The sequence below is a fragment of the Nomascus leucogenys genome, chromosome 18, assembly GCF_006542625.1.
Source record: "Nomascus leucogenys isolate Asia chromosome 18, Asia_NLE_v1, whole genome shotgun sequence".
Lineage (NCBI taxonomy): Eukaryota > Metazoa > Chordata > Mammalia > Primates > Hylobatidae > Nomascus > Nomascus leucogenys.
In genome coordinates, this window is record NC_044398.1 from 44,226,932 (window position 1) to 44,250,041 (window position 23,110).

At 52.6% G+C, this 23,110-nt stretch overlaps 1 protein-coding gene across 1 annotated transcript; it reads right to left on the reverse strand.

Annotated features, from left to right (window-relative positions):
- Nucleotides 1–521: 521 nt before the first annotated feature.
- Nucleotides 522–23,101, reverse strand: MMRN2 (multimerin 2). The gene is made up of 7 exons (XM_003278595.3): nt 22,811–23,101; nt 10,561–10,689; nt 10,370–10,476; nt 10,188–10,268; nt 9,262–9,435; nt 7,317–9,128; nt 522–2,116 (listed from the first exon to the last, which is right to left on the reverse strand). The coding sequence occupies exons 1-7, from the start codon at nt 22,972–22,974 to the stop codon at nt 1,734–1,736; spliced, it is 2,850 nt and encodes a 949-aa protein (XP_003278643.2). The 5' UTR covers nt 22,975–23,101; the 3' UTR covers nt 522–1,733.
- Nucleotides 23,102–23,110: the final 9 nt, after the last annotated feature.

Genomic DNA, 23,110 nt, shown 5'->3' on the forward strand with positions numbered 1-23,110 from the left:
ACTACGAAGTCCAATCTGATTTTTTTTTTCTTTTTTTTTTTTTTGAGACAGAGTCTCGCTCTGTCTCCCAGGCTGGAGTGCAGTGGCACGATCTCAGCTCACTGCAACCTCCGCCTCCTGGGTTCAAGTGATTCTCCTGCCTCAGCAATCTGATTTTCTTATAGAGAAGACTATATTCAACAAATTTTGAGTACCTAATACCAAAAAAACCCTTGTTTCTGATAGCTAGATGACTGTTTTCTCAGGTCGGTTTGCTATAGGATCTGAAATTTTTTGAAAACCATATGCTGGTATATTACAGGAATAATTGCAGCTATGAGCTGTACTGTCTAGTCCAGTATTAGTGTCTTTGCCTAGTGTGGAAGCTTCCGAGTGTTTTATGTAAAATGAACGGAAATCATTCTACATAACAGGGCCTGGAATAATCAGTCACATTTACCCACATAGTTTCACGTTGTCCCATATTTTTTTTACCTACTCTACCAATTATTTTTTCCCTCCAGAAGTAAATGAGGCAGAGATTTGAAGGGCATCACTTTATTCCAAAGTTGATCATTAGTGAGCGGGATTTTTACAGTCTTCCTTCCCTCCTCCCTCAGCTGCCTCCTGGTTAGAGATGCTAACAAGAATTACGATGGTCCTAAGATACTGGAGGAAGTAAAAAAGGTGAAGGCCCTACACATTTTAGTTCACATTTGGCATTTCTTGGTCTTTACCCTATGTAAGGCAAGGAGAAAAAGACATGAAATTTAAATTACAGATAAACACAAGTGTATTAGTCCATTTTCACACTGCTATAAAGAACTGCCCAAGACTGGATAATTTATAAAGGAAAGAGGTTTAATTGACTCACTGTTCCACATGGCTGGGGAGGCCTCAGGAAACTTACAATCATGGCAGACAGTGAAGAGGAACCAAGGCACCTTCTTCACAAGGTGGCAGGAAGGAGAATGAACACAGGAGGAACTATCAAACTTATAAAATCATCAGATCTCATGAGAACTCACTATCACAAGAACAGCATGGGGGAACCGCTCCCAAGATCCAATTACCTCCACCTGATCTCTTCCTTGACGTGTGGGGATTATAGGGATTACAATTCAAGATGATATTTTAGGTGGGGGCACAGCTAAACCATATCGTACAAGGAATGACTGAAACTAAAGATATTTCCTTTCCCTTGGTTGGCCAGGCTGAAGTCTTCATTACTGACTAATAGAGACCAAGCAGGTTGGTTTAATCCCATTGCCCTCTAGTGCTTTCCAGTGTTGGCCAAAATGTTGCCTCCATTTTAAACAAACATTCCTCCTGGGAAAGAATGTCTTTCTATCATACGATTAGGGAGAAGAGAAGAGGAAGCAAGAGAAAAGTTTAAAGTGTTGTACAGAAGTTTCCAACCACAGGAGGAGCAAAACACCAAAGAAGTTGTAGAATACAGGGTGTGGCGAAGAGTTGGAGCCCAGGCCGTGCTGTCCGAGAAGGCATGCCAAGCCAAGGTTCAGGCTTCCTAGGACCATGTCCTGCCCGGAGAAGCATTCCAGTCCTTCTCATCATGGAGAAATGGCCAAGCCCCGTGCGGCTAGAAGGAGGCCACGTACACCACACTGTCTTTGCAGAAGGTTTCCAGGGAAGAGACAGACCAACTGAATGACCTCCAGCCCATCCCTGGCCAGAGCCCCAGGCCAAGGAGAGCTGGGCAAGTCCATGATGTCTGATCAGATCGGGGCTGGGGTTCAGGTCTTAAACATCAGGAAGCCCCCAAATGCAGTGCCCGGCAGGCTTCTCTTTGTTATTGATCCCTGGGTTAACTCAAACCACACTCGCTCACCCTTCTGCAGCTCAGCCATGGCAAAGACCGTTGCTGTGCTTCCACTCCCCTGCCCAGTGGTACATACTGGAGTCCGATGGTGACCTCCAAACACCAGCTGCCCGGTGCCTGGCCCTGGGCCAAATTCAACGCTCACTGCAAACAGGTAGACACCACGCTCAGGGGCTCGGAAGTAGCCATGTTCAGGGAAGTAGCTGCTGCCAACGTTGATGTATGTAGTGTTGAACTTCACTGTCTGCAGGGCAGCCGTCCCTTCTGAAAAGCTGGCATAGAAGGCCACAGGGGATCCTGAAACATAACAGGACAGTGCTTAGTGACTCATCCCTTACACTCTTGGGTGGGAAATTAAACCCTGAGACCTACTGCCCTCACCTTATTAGCACTGGAAATAGGTCACTATTTCTAGATAACCTAGATATTCCCAACAGCAGTGTTATTGCAGCTAGATGGCCAATTCTGTTTTTCACTAATAGAGAGGAAGGAAAATGCAAGTCTGTTGTCTGAGCTGATGTACATTTTAACAAAATACTTTCTTTTTTTTTTTTGAGACAGGGACTCACTCTGTCTCCCAGGCTGGAGTGCAGCAGTGGTCATGACTCACTGTAGCCCTTTTTTTTAATGTAGAGATGGAGTCTTACTATGTTGCCCAGGCTGATCTCGAGCTCCTGGGCTCAAGTGATCCTCCAGCCTCAGCCTCCCAAAATGTTGGGCTTACAGGTGAGCCACCATGCCCAGCCACAAAGCACTTTCTCGTTTGATCCCTTTTCCTTCCAACTTTCTTGAGAGACAGTAACCCTGATTGACAAAACAGGTTGAATCCTTCACCGGCTGCCCAAGGCTACATGGTTTGTAAATGGCAGGCTGGGACAGGAACACAGGTCTCTGACTCCCAGACGACCACTACTTGCTAGAAATCTTGAGATACTCGGGAGAGGGAGAAAATATCCATCTTCAAGGTAATAATAATGCTAACACTGGGAAGGTATCTGCAGAGCCATGAAGGCTGGATCCTCCTGGATGTTGAAGACAGAACCTTGGAGAAAGAAGGAAAGAGCAGGTGGAGCCAGGGAAGAGAAGCCCCTTCAAGCTGGTCGTCTTTTTTTCAGTTGATAAAGGGTCTCTTGTTGCCCAGACTGGAGCACATTGGCGATCATGGCTCACTGCAGCCTCAACTTCCTGGGCTCAAGCAATCCTCCCACCCCAGCCACCTGAGTAGCTGGGTCTACAGGCATGCGCCATCATGCCTGGCTAATTTTTTATTTTCTGTAGAGACAGAGTCTTGCTCTGTTGCCCAGGCTGGTCTCAAACTCCTGAGCTCAAGCGGTCCTCCCACCTCAACCCCACAAAGTGCTGGGATTACAGGTGTGAGCCACCGTTCCTGGCCAAGCTGGTCATCTTAATGTGGTTTTTCAAAATGTCGTACAGAGCCCTGAGATTTACATATGGGTAAATTGAGGCCCAGAAAGAAAAAGCTTATTGCTCCAGACCACACAACTAGTAAATTACCAAGCCTCCTGGGAGCAGACCTTGAATCTCTAGACTTCTGGTTCTCTGCAGGGAGCATTTTGGCCAGCCTTAGGACAGGAACACTGACAGAACACTGGTGCCAGGTCCATGCACGGGCACAGAGGCAGAGGAAGTTGCCATGTGTGGAGGGTGTACAAACAGCCAGGAAGAAGCCAGTCCTGCTGCCTGGCCAGCATGGTTGGGCAGCTGGGGACAGGGTCATGAGACGGCACAGGAAGGGTGAGTCCTACTTGGGTCCTGGCTGTGACACTGGCCTTGGCACCAACGAGGTCATGTCCACCATGGGGTTTCTCAACCTGCCTCCTCTGTAGGGGTTTAAAAGAAGGTCCCCATTTCTTAGGTGATAAAACCAAAGTCTGCAGAGGAGCAGTTTGCTGAGCAATTACTGACTTGGGTCCCGGAACTCAAGCCTCAGCTCTTTGACTCCCAATCCAGTAAGCCTTTGTGAATAAAAAAATGTTGCTTTTCTCTAGTTCTGGAAGATTTTTTGAGAATTAGACAGTTGAGAATAGGTTTCCCATTTGTGTTAAGATTGTGTCAAATCAGCCGGGCGCAGTGGCTCACGCCTGTAATCCCAGCACTTTGGGAGGCCAAGGCAGGCGGATCACCTGAGGTCGGGAGTTGGAGACCATAGTGACCAACATGGAGAAACCCCATCTTTACTAAAAATACAAAATTAGCCAGGCGTGGTGGGGCATACCTGTAATCTCAGCTACTCGGGAGGCTGAAGCATGGGAATCGCTTGAACCCGGGAGGCGGAGGTTGCGGTGAGCCGAGATCACGCCGTTGCACTCCAGCCTGGGCAACAAGAGTGAAATTCCGTCCAAAAAAAAAAAAAAAAAAGCCGGGCGCAGTGGCTCACGCCTGTAATCCCAGCACTTTGGGAGGCCGAGGTGGGCGGATCACGAGTTCAGGAGTTCGAGACCAGCCTGGCCAACATGGTGAAACCCCGTCTGTACTAAAAATATAAAAATTAGTTGGGCATGGTGGCAGGCGCCTGTAATCTCAGCTACTCGGGAGGCTGAGGCAGGAGAATCGTTTGAACCCGGAAGGCGGAGGTTGCAGTGAGCCGAGATCACGCCATTGCACTCCAGCCTGGACGAAAGGGCGAGACTCCGTCTCAAAAAAAAAAAAAAATGTGCCCAAGTCAGAGGCCGGCGGCTGCCTCTGCAATTCCCCTAACACCCTGCAGGTGGGTCTCTCGCCTAGCCGAAGGAAGGCCTGCCCGCAGCGCCCTCTACCGGTGCTAGGCCCTCGTTCCGGCCGTTCCGTCTAGGCGCCTGCGCAGGGAGTTCCGCCGCAGAGGGAGACCCTCAACTCAGCCTTGCGCCGGACAGGCCCTAAGATGCGGGAAGGGCTGTGCAAACTCAGAATGTGCTTCCCTGCAGGGCACACATTCAAGCCCTACAGCCTTCCTACAAACAAATAAAGGGAAATTTGGGGTGTGTGGTGTGTGTGTGTGTGTGTGTGTGTGTGTGTGTTTGAGACAGAGTCCTACTCTGTCGCCCAGGCTGGAGTGCAATGGAGCTATCTTGGCTCACAGCAACCTCTGCCTCCCAGGTTCAAGTGATTCTTCTGCCTCAGCCTTCCAAGTAGTTGGGATTACAGGTGCCTGCCACCACACCTGGCTAATTTTTTTTTTTTTTTTTTTTTTTTTTTTTTTTTTACAGAGTTTCGCTCTTCTTGCCTAGGCTGGAGTGCAGTGGCGCAATCTCAGCTCACTGCAGCCTATGCCTCCCGGGTTCAAGTGATTCTCCTTTCTCAGCCTCCCGAGTAGCTGGGATTACAGGCGCCGGCCACCACACCCAGCTAATTTTGTATTTTTAGCAGAGATGGGGTTTCACCATGTTGGGCAGGCTGGTCTGGAACTCCTGACCTCAAGTGATCTACGCGCCTCGGCCTCCCAAACTGCTAGGATTATAGGCATGAGCCACTGTGCCCGGCCTGGAAATTTGTTTTTAAGGACAACATTTTTTTGAAATAAATATTGTCTTGGTAACCACATTTCCAAACCATGGGGCAAATTCTGAAAGTCATCAGCATACTGAAGCCTTGCACCATGCACGAGAGGAAACGAGAGAAGTGTCAGTATCGATGGACACAACCTGGACCCTGAAAATGCTGGGGAAATGGGAAAACGTTGACTGCGTTCCTACATGGGGTAAGCCTTGTGCTAGGTATTTGGTAAACGCAGCAGTCTTCATAACAAAACTTTGACGTGGGTAGGGATTCTGCCATTTTACTGAGGAAGAAACAGACAAGTGATGCCAGAGCCTGGGTGCTTCCCACTGCTCCACATTGCCTCTTGGGCCATAGGGAGGGTCAGCAGGGGCAGGGGCTGCCTGGGACGGGACCTTCAACAAGACCTTGGACTTGCCACATGCCAGGCTGCACATGGCCAAGATGGTGGCCTTGTACTTAGGTACAAGGTGGGGTGTGGGTGTCTGGGTGGGGAGAGGCCACAGCTCCAAGCCCAGCCTCTGGCAGGGAGAGTCACTTGATACACAGAGCCTAGCTGTCCCCCTCCCAGGACCACACTCAGGGAGGGGATGGGAAGCTTGGTCGCACATGCCTTCAGCCTCAAAGCCAGCTCCCAGGCCCAGGGCCCTGCAGGGACCAGCCATGGAGTGCCTTTTGGAGGGGAAGAACCAGCACCCTAAAGACAGCGCTCCTCTGCTGCTCACTAGCTGTGCAAGCAGGAAACTTCTGTTTGCGCCTCAGTTTCAGGTAATGTGGAAGTGCTGATGAGCGTGTCATTGACCTGTTGGGATGGGTCATTGTGGTAAAGCCCAGGAAGGGGACTAGCACAGAGCAGTGGGACAGGTTAACTGTATTTGCAGAGGGAATGAGCTCCTTCCAGGGCCCATGGCTTTCCCTGTACAGTCCACTGAGGTGTGTTCCAAGACCTTAGCAGGTGCCTGAAATCTCAGACAGTACCAAACCCTATATATACTATTTTTTTTCTCTATGTACATACCTATGCCAAAGTTTAACTTGTAAATTAGGCACAGTAAGAGATTGACAATAATAATAAAATATAAAACAATTATAACAATATACTGCAATAAAAGTTATATGAATGTGCTTTCTCCCTCTCTCAAAATCTTATTGTACTGTACTCACCTATTTTCTGATCGTGGTTGATGCAAGAAACTGAAATCAATGCTGGGCACATGGCTCACATCTGTAATCTTAACGCTTCAGGAGGCTGAGGTGGGCAGATTACTTGATCCCAGGAATTTGAGACCAGCCTGGGCAACATAGCAAGACCCTGTCTCTACAAAAAGTACAAAAATTAGCTAGGCATGGTGACACATGCCTGTAAGTCCCAGCTACTCTGGAGGCTGAAGTGGGAGGATCAGCTGAGCCTGGGGAGGTCGAGGCTGCAGTGAGCCATGATCCCACCACTGTACTCAAGCCTGGATGACAAAGTGAGACCCATCTCAAAAAAAAAAAAAAAAAAAAAAAAAGAAAAGAAAAAGAAAAAAAACTAAAATCATGGAAAGTGAAACAGAGCTAAGTGGGGCTGCAAGTGGCCACAGTCCCTATCCACATTCTCCCTAGATACAGTGGCTTAAACGCACATGGGAACGAAGGGGGTGAGGTGAAGAGATGAGATGGGGGGACCTGAAGGCTGCCCTGGCAGGGCAGGAGGCCCTTCCCTCTCTGCAGCAGAAGCAGTAGGCGGCACTAGTGTGCGTGTGGCCTCCAGGCTCTGTCGCTCACGGGCTCTGGCACTAGCAGGTGTTTCTTGTGACTTCTCCTGTCTCCCCATAAGCCAGGTAGCTTCAGAGACCCACACCCCTGAAAAGCAGGTGGGCCAAGGGGAAGGTGTACCCAGTAGGGGTGACGGATGGCCGTCCTGTTCTCTTTCTTCCTTGCCCTCTTGGAGGCAGAAGAGCTGCCGGCAGCCGGCCCTGGCCTCCTAGGCTCGTCCAGTCTCCCCGGCCCAGGAACTCACCTGCCTCCCAGAGCGCCGCGCCCAAGGCACCTGGGACAGGCCCTGTGACGCGCGTGTCCACCAAAGGCTCCGCTTCCTTCTTATCCCTCTTCCGGGGAGCTTCCAGGCCTTTCTGCTGCTTCTTCCCTTTCCTGCTCAGCAGGGTCTGCAGCTTCCCCAGGTCCAGGCTGACGTTGGCTTCCATGAGCCCTTGGAAGTTCCCAAAGAGGCTGTGGAAGAGCCGCTGGTGCTGCTCCAAGCTGCGCTGAGTGGCGAAGAGTGCGTTGTGGAGGCCGTCAAGGGAGGCGTTGAGGGAGGCGGCCCCGGCCCCGGCCTCGGCCTCGCAGCACCGCCCGACACTCTTGACGTCGTTGCTCAGGCGCTGGAGCTCCCGCGCCAGCCCGGCCAGGGCGGTGGTGGCGGCCTCTTCGCGGCCCGCGTCGTGGCTGGGCTCCAGGTGCTCTGCCGGCCGCGGGGGCTCCGAGGCCTGCTCCAGGGCCGCCACTCGGGCGGCCAGCTCGTCCCAGCCGAGCGCCTGCTCCTGCAGCCCGCTGGCGGCGTCCTGCAGGGCCACGCGGATCTGCTCGTAGCTCAGGGGCAGCGGTCCCGGCGTCTGCTCAGACATCTCCTCCAGCACCTCCTCCCCGAAGAGCGCGGCCAGCACCGCCTCGTGCCGCAGCGCGTCCTCCAGCAGGGCGGCGAAGGCGCTGTGCAGCTGGCGCACCTCGTGGCGGGCCTCGGCCGCGGCCGCCTTCAGCGCGCCCACCTCGGCATCCAGCGCCTGCACTTGGCTCCGGAGCCGCGACGTGGCCGCCCGCGCCCGCTCGCCCTCCGCTTTGTGCGCGTCCACGGCCAGCGACACGGCGTCCACGGCGTTCTGCAGGGCCTGCAGGGAGGAGCCGTCCAGCTGCCGCCGCTCGTCCAGGCTCACCTGGGTCTCCTCCAGGGCACGCGTGGCGTCCCTCTGGCCCTCCCGGATGACGTCCAGGTCTAAGTAGAGCTTCTGGCAATTGCAGTCCTTCACGTACTTGATGAGGTCGGCATGGCCACCCTGCAGGTGCTGCAGCGTGAGGTTGAGCTCCAGGAGCTGCCGCTCCACCCCCTCCTTGTTCTCCTCCATGATCAGAGACTTCTCCATCAGGATCACGCGCAGCTCACGGAGCGCCGTGTGGTTCACCTGCAGCTCCTCCACCTGCCGCTCCACCTTGCTAATCTGATCGAAGGTCTCATCCGATTCGGAGTACAGTTCCTTGATCTCATCCACGTGCCGGGTCAGGGTGGCCCTCATGTCCTCCAGGGTGTACTGCAACTCCTCCTCCCTGCGGGCTGTGGTCATGTGCAGCTCTGAGAGGTTCCTCTGCAGCTGGCCCAGCCTGGCCTGCAGACTGTCCGGCTCAGGCCTTGCCCCAGCCCCGGGCGTTGCCAACACCAGACTGCCATTGGTCCCTGGGGCCTCCTGAGCCTTGTGCAACCTCTTCAATTTGGTGTCCACATCGGCCTGGAGCTCCGAGATCGAGTGGTGCAGGCTAAAGTGCTGGGCATGCAGGCGGTCCTCCACGTCCTGCCGCAGCTGACCCACTCTCTGAGTGTTCTCCTGGACCTTGGCCTCAAATTTGGCACCAAGCTCCTGGAAGTCAGCCCTGGCCACAGCACTGTCCTGGACTCTGGAGATGGCCTGGCGGTTGGCCTCCACATCAAGAGACAGGTTTCTTATGGCCTGGGAAAGGCTGTGCAGGCTTTGGTTAAAGTTCCTCCAGATGGGGCTGAAATGCACTTGTAGGAAGGTGTCCACGTGAGGTAGCAGCACCTGCTCCAAGGATCTATCAGGGAACTCTGCAACAGACATGCGGTGTGACACAAGCCCTGCAGGAGCAGACACTCCTCCCAGGCTGGGACCAGCGGGGTCCTCCCCTCCTTCCCTCAGTGTGACCAGGCTCTTCCTCAGCCCCTACAGCCTGCCACTCACCGTGCCCTGTTTGATTTGCTTCCATCATTGCAGCTGTGAGGTTACCAGGCAGGGCTTTCCACAGGCCTGGCAGACTGTCTGCCACCTGGTGCACATCATTCTGGAGATCTCCCAGCAGGTGTTCCTGCTGTTCCTGTTGCACCTCAACCTCATTGATCGCTGCAGCAAGGTGGCCTAAATACACAGCAGACATAAATGTCAAGGGCTAACTCACCAGGCCTGGGAAGATCACGAGGTTCAGAGAAGGAGAGTTGAAGGCTGAGAGCAGGGAAGGTAGCTGCTGATGTCCTCTGAGCAGGAGCTTAGAAGCCTTAAACCCCTGGAGGGCAAATGCATAGCAAGTGAGCCCTTACCTTGCCTCCTACACCTACAGCAGACATGACTAATCAATCATGGTACACTCCCCTCCTCAGCACATGCACATGGCCTCACAACTTCATTCTTGGCAGCCCTTGTCAATAAATACTTCACCACATAATGAAACTCATTTGCTTTCTCAATCTTGGGCCCAGCCTTGAAGGGCCCTGCTGCAAATGGTGTCTCTTGGTGGGTTTCCTGTGCTGACTCCGAGACCAAGGACAGCTTGACTTCCTGGCTCTGGTTAGGGCTGTGGGAAAGGGTGAGAATGCTTTTTCCAGGCACAAGGGCTTGTGTGGTTCAGGGGGGCAAGGAAAGTGCCAGATGGACCAGTCCTTCCCAGAAGATGGGGCGAAGGAAAAGGGTGTGTGTGCTTAGCCAGCAGGCAGCTGGGGGCCCTGTGAGCCTGGCCTTCAAGGTGGGAGGTGGTGCAGGCCACAGAGCAGGCCTTGCTGATTCTGGAGGCAAGGTTTCCCTGAAATGGCACTGCTGTATCACAGGAGAAAGGGCCAGCTGGCTACATGGGCCCCACCAGCCTGCCTGCCTGCCCCTTCTGGAAAGCAACACACCAGGTTCAAAGCTGACTGGTCCATCCCGAGGTTCCTGGTGGCTGTCACCAGGATCTGCAGGCTCAGGGACTGCCATGGAATCTGCAGAAGAAAGCATTAGATATTGACCCCATTGGTCAGGGGAGCTGCTTGACCTTGGGGATCAGAGATCAAGGGGGAAAGGGGGCTGCAGGGAGCCCTACCGTGGTGCTCACAGTTGGGGCCCGTGTAGCCAGGGCAGCACCTCCAGGCCAAAGAGGTCAGCACCTTCTGCTTGACCTGGTACACCGGCTTGTGGGCCATGCGGTACCTGGAAGAGGAGGAGGGCTGGCTCAGTGACTCCAGGGAGGGCCCGCTCCAGGCCTGGGCAAATGGCCCACCCTCCCCTACTCACATGACTTTGACTCTCTGGCAGTCTGGAGCTCCCTGCGGACACGGCTGCTGCGAATGAACGAGGAATTTCTCTGTTTTGCAAAGAGCTAGTAAGGTGACCAGCTTGGACATTGGGTAGGGGCACCAGTTACTGGAAAACAAGCCAGAGGAGAAGGCTGCTGAGCCACATCCAGGTCAACAGGGGGTGGCAGTGCAGAGCCACCGGTCCCCGCCTCCTGCCGGAGCAGTGCTGGGATTCTGGAATCCATTATCCTGAGGAGAGAGCCTTCCGCATTATTCATCCCTGGGCTCCAGAGCAAATGTTGCACAATCCCTACCTGCGAAGAGAGCACCTGCTCCACCACCTTCCCGAAGCCTCCCCGAGCCAGCAGAGAGGCTGAGAAACCCACCACAATCCAGAGCTGTGAAAAGCAGCTCCAGGGTGATGACTGTTTTAGCCAACAAAACTAACTGCGAGAGTGTGGGGAAACACTGTGTGCACTGCAGCTGTCTGCATGGATTCCCTTTGGTGAGGTTAGCTGCAGAGCCAGAAAGCTCTCACTGTTTCTCCTGCTACCAACATGCAGCCGGGGCTGGAGAATCCTGGGTTCAAATCCCTCACACTTTCTGGCTGTGTGACCCTGAGTGAGGCACTTAGGGAGCTTCTCTTTCCCCATCTATACAATGGTGATCGTAATGCCCTCCTCTAAGTGGGCAGAGAAGCACCAGGGGCCTGGCTCCTGACAAGTATTCTGTGAACACAGCCCCACTGCCCCATTCCAGCTGCCCTGGCAGCCTGCCCAGTTGCTACTTATATGAGGGACCAGCTCCCTGGCCATGCCCATTAGGACCATTCTAGAAAGGGACTTTCAAACAGTTGTCCTAAGGAAAGGTAAGCAGCTGGGTGGAGCAGTGTCCTCTCTGGGATGGCCACCGCATCAAGGTCATGCAAGGTGGTTGGGGGTCACACTCAGCATCCCGCACACCTGAGAGGTAGCCCCTCCATCCTGGCCCTTCACCAGCATGTACTGTGGTGGTCCCAGGAGTGGGGGACACTCATGCTGACGGAGCCCCAGTTCACTGACCCAGTGGCTGACTCCATGGGGTCAGTGGCAGTGGTCAGAGAGCCCTTCCCCAGGCAGCCAGCTGCCAGAACAGAGCTCGTCAGAGTTGCAAGTGGCAATGATCTCTGTGGCACAGTACAGCTCAGCACCTCTTGGGTGCCGGGTGCTGCGCTCAAACTCAGGGTGTGGATGTGGAGGTGCAGACTTTCCCTTCAGGGTCCCCAGGGAGAGCGGGCACTCTTAGAATGGGTGAGAAGTGCTAGGATCTGCAGAGACTTTCAGGAGAAGGAGCTAATGGGGCTGTGTCTTAAGGCCAGAAAGTCGGATGAGGCACCGGATGTGACAGGGGTGCGTGGGGGTGAGGAAGGGGCTGCAGAAGGAGGCTGGGACGAAGGGAGAAGCCAGACCTCAGCGGAGGAGCTGGCCCATGTCCCTGAGGGCATGGGAAATCATGGAGGGGTTTCAGCAGGGAAGTGGCATGAAAGAGCCACCCTGGTTCCTGGGTGCAGAGAGGATGGGAGGGCAAGATGTTGGCAGCTGTGTCCAGAGTATGGGGAGAGATGGTGGCAGCTTGGACTGAGTGATGGTGGACGTGGGAGAAGTGGCCACATCTGTGGGCTCTTAGAAAGCAGCGTTCAGAGGCCTTGGTGATTAAGTGGCTGTCAGTGCCGGGATTTTATTCTCTGGAGCCGGTCTTTGTCCTGGGGCCGTCAAGCACTGTCACACAGGGGATAGTGTTGGGAAAGGCAGGGGCGGGGGATTCGAGTGACCTTTTCTTTTTTTGGAGACGGAGTCTCGCACTGTCGCTTGGGCTGGAGTGCAGTGGTGCAATCTTGGCTTGCTGCAACCTCCACCTCCCAGGTTCAAGCGATTCTCCTTGCCTCAGCCTCCCAAGTGGCCGGGATTACAGGTGCCCACCACCACGCCCGGCTAATTTTTTTGTATTTTTAGTAGAGACAGGGTTTCACTATGTTGGCCAGGCTGGTCTTAAACTCCTGACCTCGTGATCCACCTGCCTCGGCCTCCCAAAGTGCTGGGATTACAGGCATGAGCCACCGCACCCAGCCAAGTGACCATATTTTGAGTGCTGAGCCCCCAGTCTGCTTTACCCTCTTAGCAGCAGACTGGAAAGTTTCTTAGGAAAATGAGCCAGCCCGAGAGGAAAAGACCCAAAGCTGCTGACACCAGGGGTTCTCCCATAAAATAGCCAACCAGAAGATCCTATGACAAAATGGGTCAGAAAGGGGTATCCATACACCCCAGCTTCCAGTCAGCTTCTCAGTCTTTCTCCTCTTAAGTGAGCAGACATCCAGGATTTACCCGAGAAACACTGTATTCCAAAAGAGGGCCAGGTACAGTGGCGCACGCCTGTAATCCCAGCACTTTGGGAGGCTGAGGTGGGAGGATCCTTTGAGCCCACGAGTTTGAGTCCAGCCTGTGTAACGTAGTGAGACCTCATCCCTACAAAAAATTAGCCGGGTGTGGTGGCACATGCCTGTAGTCTCAGCTATTCAGGAGGCTGAGGTAGGAGGATTGCTTGAGCCCAGAAGTTTGAGGCTGCAGTGAGCCATGATTATGCTACTACACTTCAGCCTGGGTGCAGAGCAAGACCCTATCTAAAACAAACAAAAAAAAGAAGTCAAAGTGGGCAAACGGAAAAATGTCAACTTGGACAAAAACCAAGACTGTGTAAGGAGAAGAGAACCACTCCAACATTTGCACTAAGATTTCCAGGTTGATAAAAGAAATTACTGCACCCGGCCAGGCGCGGTGGCTCACACTTGTAATCCCAGCACTTTGGGAGGCCGAGGCGGGCGGATCATGAGGTCAGGAGATCAAGACCATCCTGGCTAACATGGTGAAACCCCGTCTCTGCTAAAAATATTTAAAAAATTAGCCGGGCGTGGTGGCGGGCGCCTGTAGTCCCAGCTACTCGGAGAGGCTGAGGCAGGAGAATGGCGTGAACCTGGGAGGCGGAGCTTGCAGTGAGCCGAGATCGCGCCACTGCACTCCAGCCTGGGTGACAGAGCAAGACTCTGTCTCAAAAAAAAAAAAAAAGAAAAAAAAAGAAATTACTGCACCCAAGAAACAAGACCAGGAAGCTATGAAAAAAAAAAATGAGGGGGGGATGGGAGAGGAAGGGTGAGCATTCAGAGAACAAAAAAAAACTCTTGGAACTTAAAAACATAACAGTAGAAATGAAAATAAATTTAATGGAAATGTTAGAGGGTAAAGTTAAAGAAATTTCCCTAAAAAGAGCAAATGGAGAGATGAAAAATTGGAAAGAGAAAAGAAAAATAGAGGACCAGTCTTGCAAATGTAACATCCAAATAGCACCAATTTCAGAAAGAGAGAACAGACAGAGGAAATCATCAATGAAAAAAAAATCAGGCCAGGCATTGTGCCTTATGCCTGTAATCCCAGTATTTTGGGAGGCTGAGGCAGGAGGATCACTTGAGCTCAGGATTTCAACACCAGCCTGAGCAACATGGCAAGATCTCAATCTCCACAAAAATATTCAAAAATTAGCTAGGTGTGGTGATGTACACCTGTAGTCCCAGCTCCTCAGATGGCTGAGGTGGAAGGGTCCTGTGAGCGCGGGAGGTTGAGGCTTCAGTGAGCTATGATTGCACCACTGGACTCCAGCCTGAGCAAAAGAGCGAGACCTTGTCTCAACAACAAACAAAAAACATATTCCAGAAGTGAAGGACTTTAATTTCCAGATTCAAAGCACCACCAATTACCTGCAATATGATGAAAATACACTTACATCAAAACATGTCATGAAATTTTAGAACTCTGGAAACAAAGGGTTTCTACATGCTTCCAGAGAGAAAAACCAAGACAAACACACTCATACAAAATCAGTAATTGGAATGGCTTTGAACCTCTCAACAGCAATATTGGAAAATGGAACACAGTGAAAATTGCATTCAAAATACTGAAGAAAAATAATTTACAACCCAGAATCCTATATCCAGCCTAACTATGAACCAGTGTGGGGAGTGAGAATAAAGGCATTTTCAAACGACCCAGGTTTCAGAACATTTACCTCCCATGTATCCCAGTAGGAGACTACCTGATGAGCAGTGGTTTGAAATATTGCCTGCACATCAACACCATCATGCAAGCCAGGTGTGGTGGCCTGCACCTGTAATCCCAGCTACTCAAGTGACTGAGGTGGGAGAACTGCTTGAGGCCTGGAGTTTGAGATCAGCCTGGAGAACATAGTGAGACCCCATCTCAAAAAAAAAAAAAAAAAAAAAAAAAAGACACCCAAAAACAAAACCACTGTGTGGCACTTTAAAAATAATAGTCTTGGGGCTGGGTGTGGTGGCTCACACCTGTAATTCCAGCACTTTGGGAGGCCAAGGCAGGTGGATCACTTGAGGTCAGGGGTTCCGGACCAGCCTGGCAAACATGGCAAAACCTCGTCTCCACTAAAAATACAAAAATTAGCCAGGCATGGTGGTGCACGCCTGTAATCCCAGCTACTCAGGAGGCTGAGGCAGGAGAATCACTTGAACCCGGAAGGCAGAGGTTGCAGTGAGTGGAGACTGCACCACTGCACTCCAGCCTGGGTGACAGCTAGACTCCATCTCAATAATAATAATAATAATGAGTGTATTAATAATAATAATACACTCATTATTATTATTTATTATATTAATCATTAATTAATAATATATTAATAATATATTAATAAATAATAATAATAGTCCTGGGCCAGGTGCAGTGGCTCATGCTGGTCATCCCAACACTGGGAGGCCAAAGCAGGAGGACTGCTTAAGACTAGGAATTTGAGCCTGGGCAATATAGTGAGACTTCATCTCTACAAAAAATACAAAAAATAATAAAAAGAGGCTGGGTACGGTGGCTCATGCCTATAATCCCAGCACTTTGGGAGGCCGAGGCAGGCAGATCACGAGGTCAGGAGTTTGAGACCAGCCTGGCCAACATAGTGACATACTGTCTCTACTAAAAATACAAAAAATTATCTGGGCGTGGTGGTGGGCGCCTGTAATCCCAGCTACTTGGGAGGCTGAGGCAGGAGAATCACTTGAACCTGGGAGGCGGAGGTTGTGGTGGGCCAGGATCACTCCACTGCACTCCAGTCTGGGTGACAGTGCAAGACCCTGTCTCAAAAATAATAATAATAATAAAAAGAAAGAAAAATGATAGTCTCCTAGACCCCCTGAGGTTAGGGCCTGAGCACCAGCATTTTAAGGCTCTCTGGGTCATTGCATGGCACACCCAGGATGCAGAACCATGGTGCCACAGGAAACACTCCAACGAAACAACAGAGAGAATCAAGAAAGAGAAGGCACAGGATCAGGAAACAGATTCCAACACAAAAACCAGGTGAAGGGAGCCCCCAGAATGACAGTGGGCTGTGGGATGAGGGCAGCAGTTCACACTGGAACACACCTGGAGGCTCTGGGAGCTGCATCTCCAAGAAGACGCAGCTGATCCGACACCCGGCATGAATGAGAGTGTAGAGAGCAGATGTGGACAACTGGCTGAAGGTATGGAGCTGAGTTAGTGATAAAGACACGGAATAAGCAGAAGAAAAAAGCAAGACATGAAATTTTAGAACTCTGTGAGTTCTAAATTTTTACTACTGGGAAAACCAAAAGTGTGCAAGGGGGCAAAAAAGTTTCACAGTTTATTTCAAGGCTTAATGCTGAGCAGTACACATGGCCCTATGGATGCGTGCACATGTATTTGCTTTGGGGTAGGAATGAGATCTGGCTCATAGGTAATGCTACCTCCATCCCAGCTACTCAGGAGGCTGAGGCAGGAGAATTGCTTGAATCTGGGAGGTGGAGGTTGCAGTGAGCCAAGATCGTGCCATTGCACTCCAGCCTGGGCAACAAGAGTGAAACTCCATCTCAAAAAAAAAAAAAAGATAATGTTACCTCCTAAGAAGTAGCAATGCAAGCATGTTCTTTAGTGATACAGAGGTAAACGCAAAAGAATCACCTGCAAATTTGAAAGTCATTGCCTTTGGGACCAGAGGGAGCTGGGGCTTCTGACTGTCTCAACAAGCCTTAGAGAATCAGTTGACTCCTAATCGGGAGATCAGCAAACTTTTTTTCTAAGGGTACAGATAATAAATATTTGACACAAGGCCAGCTACATAATCTGCAGGGCCCAGTGCAAAATGAATATGTGGGGCCTCTCCTTCAAAAAGTATGAAGAATTTCAAGATGATGACACCCAGGGTGGGGCCCTCCAGAGTGCAGGGCCTTGTGTGTGACTGCACAGGTCACATGCCCCTGATGCTGGCCATGGTTTCAGGCTTTCCAGGCCACATGAACTCTGTCCCATCTACTCAGCTCTGCCATTATACCACAAAAGCAGTCAATGACAATATGTAAATGAACCAGCCTGGCTGTGCTCCAATAAAACTTTGTTAGCAAAAACAGGTGATGGGCTGGATTTGGCCCACTGGCCATAGTTTTCTGACCCCTGCCTATGAGTATGTATAACTAATAAAAATGAAACTTAAAAAAATAAATAAAGTAATTTTCATCAGGAAGAGAAAATGCAGATGAATAATCAAGAACAGTTTGGAACCCAGGCACAGTGGCTCATGCCTGTAATCCCAGCACTTTGGGAGGCCCAGGTGGGAGGATCACTTGAGTGCAGGAGTTTCAGACAAAACTGGGCAACATGGCACAACCCTGTCTCTACAAAAAATACAAAAATTAGCTGGGCGTGGTGGCACGCACCTCTAGTCCCAGCTACTTGGGAGGCTGAGGTGGAAGGATTGCTTGAGCTGAGGAGGTGGAGGTCGCAGTGAGCCCACATTGAACCACTGCACTCGAGCCTGGGCAATGGAGCAAGACCCTGTCTCGAAAGAAAAAAAGAAAGAACATTTTGAAAGACAACAATGAGTAGGGAGTTTCTCTCACAACTATCAAGACCGACTCCAAAGCCAAAGAATGAAAACGATGGGGCGTTGGCTCAGGATTTGATATGCCAGCCAGTGGGAACAGAGACCAGGAAGGGGCCGGTGCATCTCCAAGGGATCAGTCAACATAAAAAGGGGACACCTCACGATAAGGATGGAAGGAAGGAAGGAATGCTCACTCAACACTGAAACAGAGGGCTGGGAAGGTGCTGGCCCCAGAGCTCAGGAGCCACAGGTGACATGCTTGTCTGCACAGACATCCACCTGGGGCCCCATGGAAATTCCTGGAACATGGGCTCAGTATCGGGGCAACCTGCCCCCAATATTTCAACATAGGTTCTATTTTCCCTAAGTGTCGGCCAGTCTGAGAAATAAAGAGAAAGAGTACAAAGAGAGGAATTTTACAGCTGGGCCTCTGGGTGTGACATCACCTATCGGTAGGACCGTGATGCCCACCTGAGCCGCAAAACCAGCAGGTTTTTATTAAGGACTTTAAAAGAGGAGGGAGTGTATGAACAGGGAGTAGGTCACATGCTTTAAGGTGCAAAAAGCAGAGCAAAGATCACATGCTTCTGAGGAAACAGGGCGAGGACAAAATCAGAAACTCCTGATAGGGGTCTATGTTCAGTGGTGCACATATTGTCTTGATAAACATCTTGACAGAAAACAGGGTTTGAGAGCAGGGAACCAGTGTGATCTCAAATTTACCAGGGCTGGGGTTTCTCAATCCTGGTAAGCCTGAGGGTACTGCAGGAGACCAGGGCGTATCTCAGTCCTTATCTCAACCTCATAGGACAGACACTCCCAGAGCGGCCGTTTATAGACCTCCCCCCAGGAATGCAATTCTTTTCCTAGGGTCTTAATATTATATTCCTTGCTAGGAAAAGAATATAGCGATATCTCTCCTACTTGTACATCCATTTATAGGCTCTCTGCAAGAAGAAAAATATGGCTCTTTTTGCCCGACCCCGCAGGCAGTCAGACCTTATGGTTGTCTTCCCTTGTTCCCTAAAATCGCTGTTATTCTGTTCATTTGCAAGGTGCACTGATTTCATATTATTCAAACACACATGTTTTACAATCAATTTGTACAGTTAACACAAACATCACAGGGTCCTGAGGTGACATACATCCTCAGCTTAAGAAGATAACAGGATTAAGAGATTAAAGTAAGACAGGCATAAGAAATTATCAGTATTATTAGGGAAGTGATAAATGTCCGTATTAAAATGAAATCTTCACAATTTATGTTCAGAGATTGCAGTAAAAATAGGTGTAAGAAATTATAAAAGTATTAATTTTGGGAACTGATATATGTCCATATTAAAATGAAATCTTCACAATTTATGTTCCTCTGCTGTGGCTCCAGCCTGTCCCTCTGTTTGGGGTCCCTGACTTCCCGTAACAGCTCAGCCCTAGAGAAAAATCTCTCTTAGACCAGTGGTTCTTAATGGGAGGAGAGGGTACTTTCCCCAGGTGCATTGTCACTACTGGGTGGTGGGTGCTACTCAAGACTGGGTGTCTCATGGGTGGGGCCCAAAGATGCTGCCAAATACCCTACAATGCATAGGACATCTCCACACCCTACAACAAGGAATTATCTAGTCCAAAATGTCAGTAGTGCCAGGGTTGAGAAACTCTCTCTAAACAAAGTTCCATTCCTGGCAAACCTCTGACCTACTAAAGAGGGCCTGGAAGGCCTGTGCCCCAGGCATGCCTGGCCTGGTCCAGCCTGCCAGGAGTGACCGGGACTTTCCACCTCGAGCTCCTGGAAGTGGAAACTATGCCGCCCACCCTTCCTGCCCAAGAACTTTCTCTGCTGACCTGCCCAGAGCCTGGGCTTCAGCACTGCTATTCTCTCTGCCCATGCTCCCTGCCCTGGGCAGGCCCTCCCTTGGCACAGTACAGGCTGCTGGCCCAGAACCCTGGGAACATTCCTGACCTTTGCTTTGGCTTCCTCCAGCTCTTGGCAGCTTCTTGCTGGCCCTTGATGCCCATGCCCCCCCCCAACTTGCTGAAGTGCCCATTTTTCCCTCTGCCCCTCCATCTCAGGCTGGCTTCATCTTTGTGCCCTCCCCTTGGGGAGTCCTGCTGGGTGCCCTCATCTCCCAGTGGCCAACCCAGAGTGGATGTGGGGCTTATCTGGCCTGGTTTGGAGCTGCCCTTGGTCTTCTGTGGCCCCAACCTGCTGCCCCACCCAGATGGGAGGGTATGTGGACTCCTTTGGAGCTTTAAATGGAAGCTGGGCAGCCTGCGCTCTCCTCTCCTCTCCTCCTCCTCCCTGAACCCACAGTGACCTTGAGCAAGGCCCTTCCCCCATCATCAAAATGCGAAGAAACTGTGCCTCTGCGGCACACAGATCAGAGCGGGGGTGGGGGGAAGAGGGAGAGAGCCTGTGGGAGGGGGAGGGCGCATCCATCATGCAGATTGTGTGGAGTGCCTTCCCTTCCCCAGCCAGGAAACGCCCTCCCAGGGGCCCTCAAGTCTTCCTTGGGAAGGAGGGCGTGTTCTCAGCAGCCTTGCTTTCTGAGGCCCTGAAGCCAGCCATTAACCTGACCATTCCAGGGGAGAAACTCACAGGGTTTTGTCCTTGAGTCAGAAAAGGGCCTTGGCAGAGAAGCCTGAGGCTCTCTCAGGGACCAGCCCAGAGCTGAGAACCCCTGAGTGTGGTTCTGGAAGCTTCAGCTCTGGCCAGTGTGGGCTCTTCCCTGTTCATGCCAAGGGCTTTGTGCCGGGCAGGGGTCGGGGGTGGGGGTGAGGATGGGGGAGGAACAAGTGCAAAAGGTGCATCCTGGCCCAGAGAAGGCAGCCTGTGCTCTGCCCTACTCCTGTGTGACCTTCAGTCATATGCTGGACTCTTCTGGGCCACAAGCTCCCAGCTGGGAAAATCCCAGTGCCCCTTGTGTGAGGGACAGGAGAGGCCTGAGGCCAGTGACTGGGGCCAACCAGCCTGCTGGCAGCAGCGTCCCCTACACGGCCACCCTCTTGGGGGGGACAGGACAGCCTGGGTGGGCCCGGGCTCTCACCGTCACTTAGGAGCTGTGTGGCCCTGGGGGGCATCCCCACCCCTCTGAGCTGTCACAGCAATGTGATAGATGAGACACCTTGCCTGGGGCTCAGTGCGGTCCCTACCACAGACTGAGTTCCACTGGGACAGCAAATCCTGGGTCTGAGGAGCCCACATTCTAGACATCCCCAAGCCAGGGCACACAAAGAGCCTCTTCCCCCCGAAGTCCTAATGCTCAGGCTGCTGGCTCCCTGGGCTGGGCCCCTCAGGGTCCCTGGCAACCTAAGAAGCAGTTAACCCCTTCACTTCTCCACCGCAGGGAAGTCTGAGGACATAGTGGTTCTATTCAAGCTTCTCCTTGCAAAGGGTCTTATTGGGGCCTGCATCCTGGGCCCGGCCTAGCCCTGGGGCTCTGGAAACAGATGTGAGCGGCAAAGGCAGGGCAGAATGCCTGGCCCTGGCAGCCGAGCCTCCTCGTGATGGTGTCGGTGTCACCACCCCTGCTAGTGGAACCCAATTTGCCTCCCCTTCCCATGCTGCGGGGACGGGGGCTGGAGCACGCTTCCGCCTCCCTGGTCACAGGAGCACGGGAAGCAATCAGCCCAGGAAGCTGCGGCATTTCCTTCCTTTCTCACCAGCCCATCCGGGCTTGGTGAGAGAGCATGGGCTTGCCCTGTGGAGACTGCAGCTTCTGGATGTGGGAAGGAGAGCCCTGCAGGCAGGGGGCTTCCAGGCTTGGGACACCTGGGCATTCCTGGGCCAGGTACATGCACCCTCCCACTCTGAGAACCCCAGAGAAGGACTGCGGGGCCCCTGCAGGGCTGCCCATCAGCAGTTCCCAGACCCTCACTCCTTGGGGCTAAGGGAGCAATGTCTCTCCCACAACCAAGGGGGCAGGGAGGAAGAGGAGCAGCTCCCTCCTCCCTCCTGTCCACCGGGTCCTCTCATCCTCCCTTTGATCAAAAGGAGGAAGGTGGCCTGAGACTCAGGCGTGGAGCTTCCTTGTTCCTGGAATCAGAGCGGAGTGGCTGGATCCACCCCGCCCCTCCCCCAACCCCCGCTCCCCCTGCCGCCCCACCATCTAGAATCACCTGCACCTCCCAGCCCTGAGCAGAGTTGGGGGAAGGTGGGAATGAGGTTTCTCCATGGCCAACTGCTCAGCCACTGCTCCTCACGCCACTGCCACCAGCCCCTCACTAAGGGGCCTCTTGCCCCTCCCTGGTCAAATCCATTTTCAGGAAAGCACCCAACAAACCTGCAACTCAGAAGCCAAATGAGACCTATCCCAGGCAGGTCCGCTCTGCGATGGTGGCTCTCATACACCGCATAGAAGTGTAAGGTGGCCCCCCCTCACTCCCTAAATCCATGTAGATGCCCTTAGCCAAACAGGTCTGGTGTGTGGGGGCAGGAGGGTGGAGGTAGGAGCATCTGGGGGCCGGGGCTGGCTCCGAGTGCTGCAGAGAGTTGACTATGAGCTCTGGAGTCAAACTCAGATCCTGCTCCTTAGCTGTGTGACCTTGGGCAAGCCCCTCAGCCTCTCTGAGCCTCAGGCTCCTCCTCTGTAAGTGGGGCTGTTGGAGGGATGAACTGAGATACACATGGCAAGGTGCCTGGCCCTGAGACTGGGGGCCCCGTAAACAGCACCTGCTGCTCTGATTGAGGGGCAGTTGGAGATGAGGGGGGACTTAAAGGCCCAACACCTCATCAGCAGGAGGGGCCCTGGCCCTGTACACACAGAATGTTGGAAAGCTATGTTCTGGGTCCAGTTGCAAGACCATCCTGCCCACTTGCTGGGTCGCTGAGGCAGAGTGCCCTGGATTGTGCTCTGGAGAGCAGGGGGCCCTCTCTGCTCACTGCTGGGCAGTCAGTCAGGTCCCCAGGGAACTGAGATCAAAATCTCAGGGCAGCCTTGCTGGGTCTCAGCTTTCAGAATTGATTTCTTTGGAAGAACAGGAGGCATAGCCAGGCCAGCTGGCAATGGCTTCAGCCACAGTCCCCCAGTGCCCCATGCTGGGTGATTGATGGTAGCAGCTGTGCCTCCCTGACAGCCCCCCAAGCCCCATTCCCTGCCGTGGCTCCGACAGGGAACTCCCTGCAATTCTTAGGTGGATCCTGAAACACCCAGTCCAGGCTCCTTGTTCAGCCTCACAGCTGGCCCAGCAGATAGATACTATTAGCCCATTTCACACATGGGACCCCAGTGAGGTCTAGAGAGGCTCTGCTCTAGCTGAGCTGGGACTCAGATCCTACTCCATGACCTCTGCCAAGGTCCAGGCCCTCTTACCGTCCAACGGGGTCCTCGCCGGTGTCCTTAGCCTCTGCCCTCCAGACCCCAGGTAGCCTGGAGCTCTGCAGATCAGAGAGCCTAGTACTGGGAGCCTGGGCCCATGCCCCCAGCAGCCCCCAGCCCAGGGGGCCCCCAAGGCTGAACAGCAAGCTCAGGATCATCTTGGTGGTGGGGCAGGCTCAGCTCACACTCAGCCTTGGCAAGTGGCTCCAGAAACTGCTACTGACGTTGTCTTCAAGTTAAATCTCAGGAGGAAAAGAAAATACGAGGACAACAAAGAGAGGAAGTGGCCTGGGC

What these genes read in the sequence shown, in the direction of transcription:
- MMRN2 (XM_003278595.3), bottom strand. Translation starts at nt 22,974, where the DNA reads ATGATCCTGAGCTTGCTGTTCAGCCTTGGGGGCCCCCTGGGCTGGGGG. An exon ending in TGCCAGAGAGTCAAAGTCAT is followed by an intron (nt 10,477 to 10,560) that starts GTGAGTAGGGGA and finishes CTCCTCTTCCAG; the next exon opens with GTACCGCATGGCCCACAAGC. An exon ending in CCCCAACTGTGAGCACCACG is followed by an intron (nt 10,269 to 10,369) that starts GTAGGGCTCCCT and finishes TTTCTTCTGCAG; the next exon opens with ATTCCATGGCAGTCCCTGAG.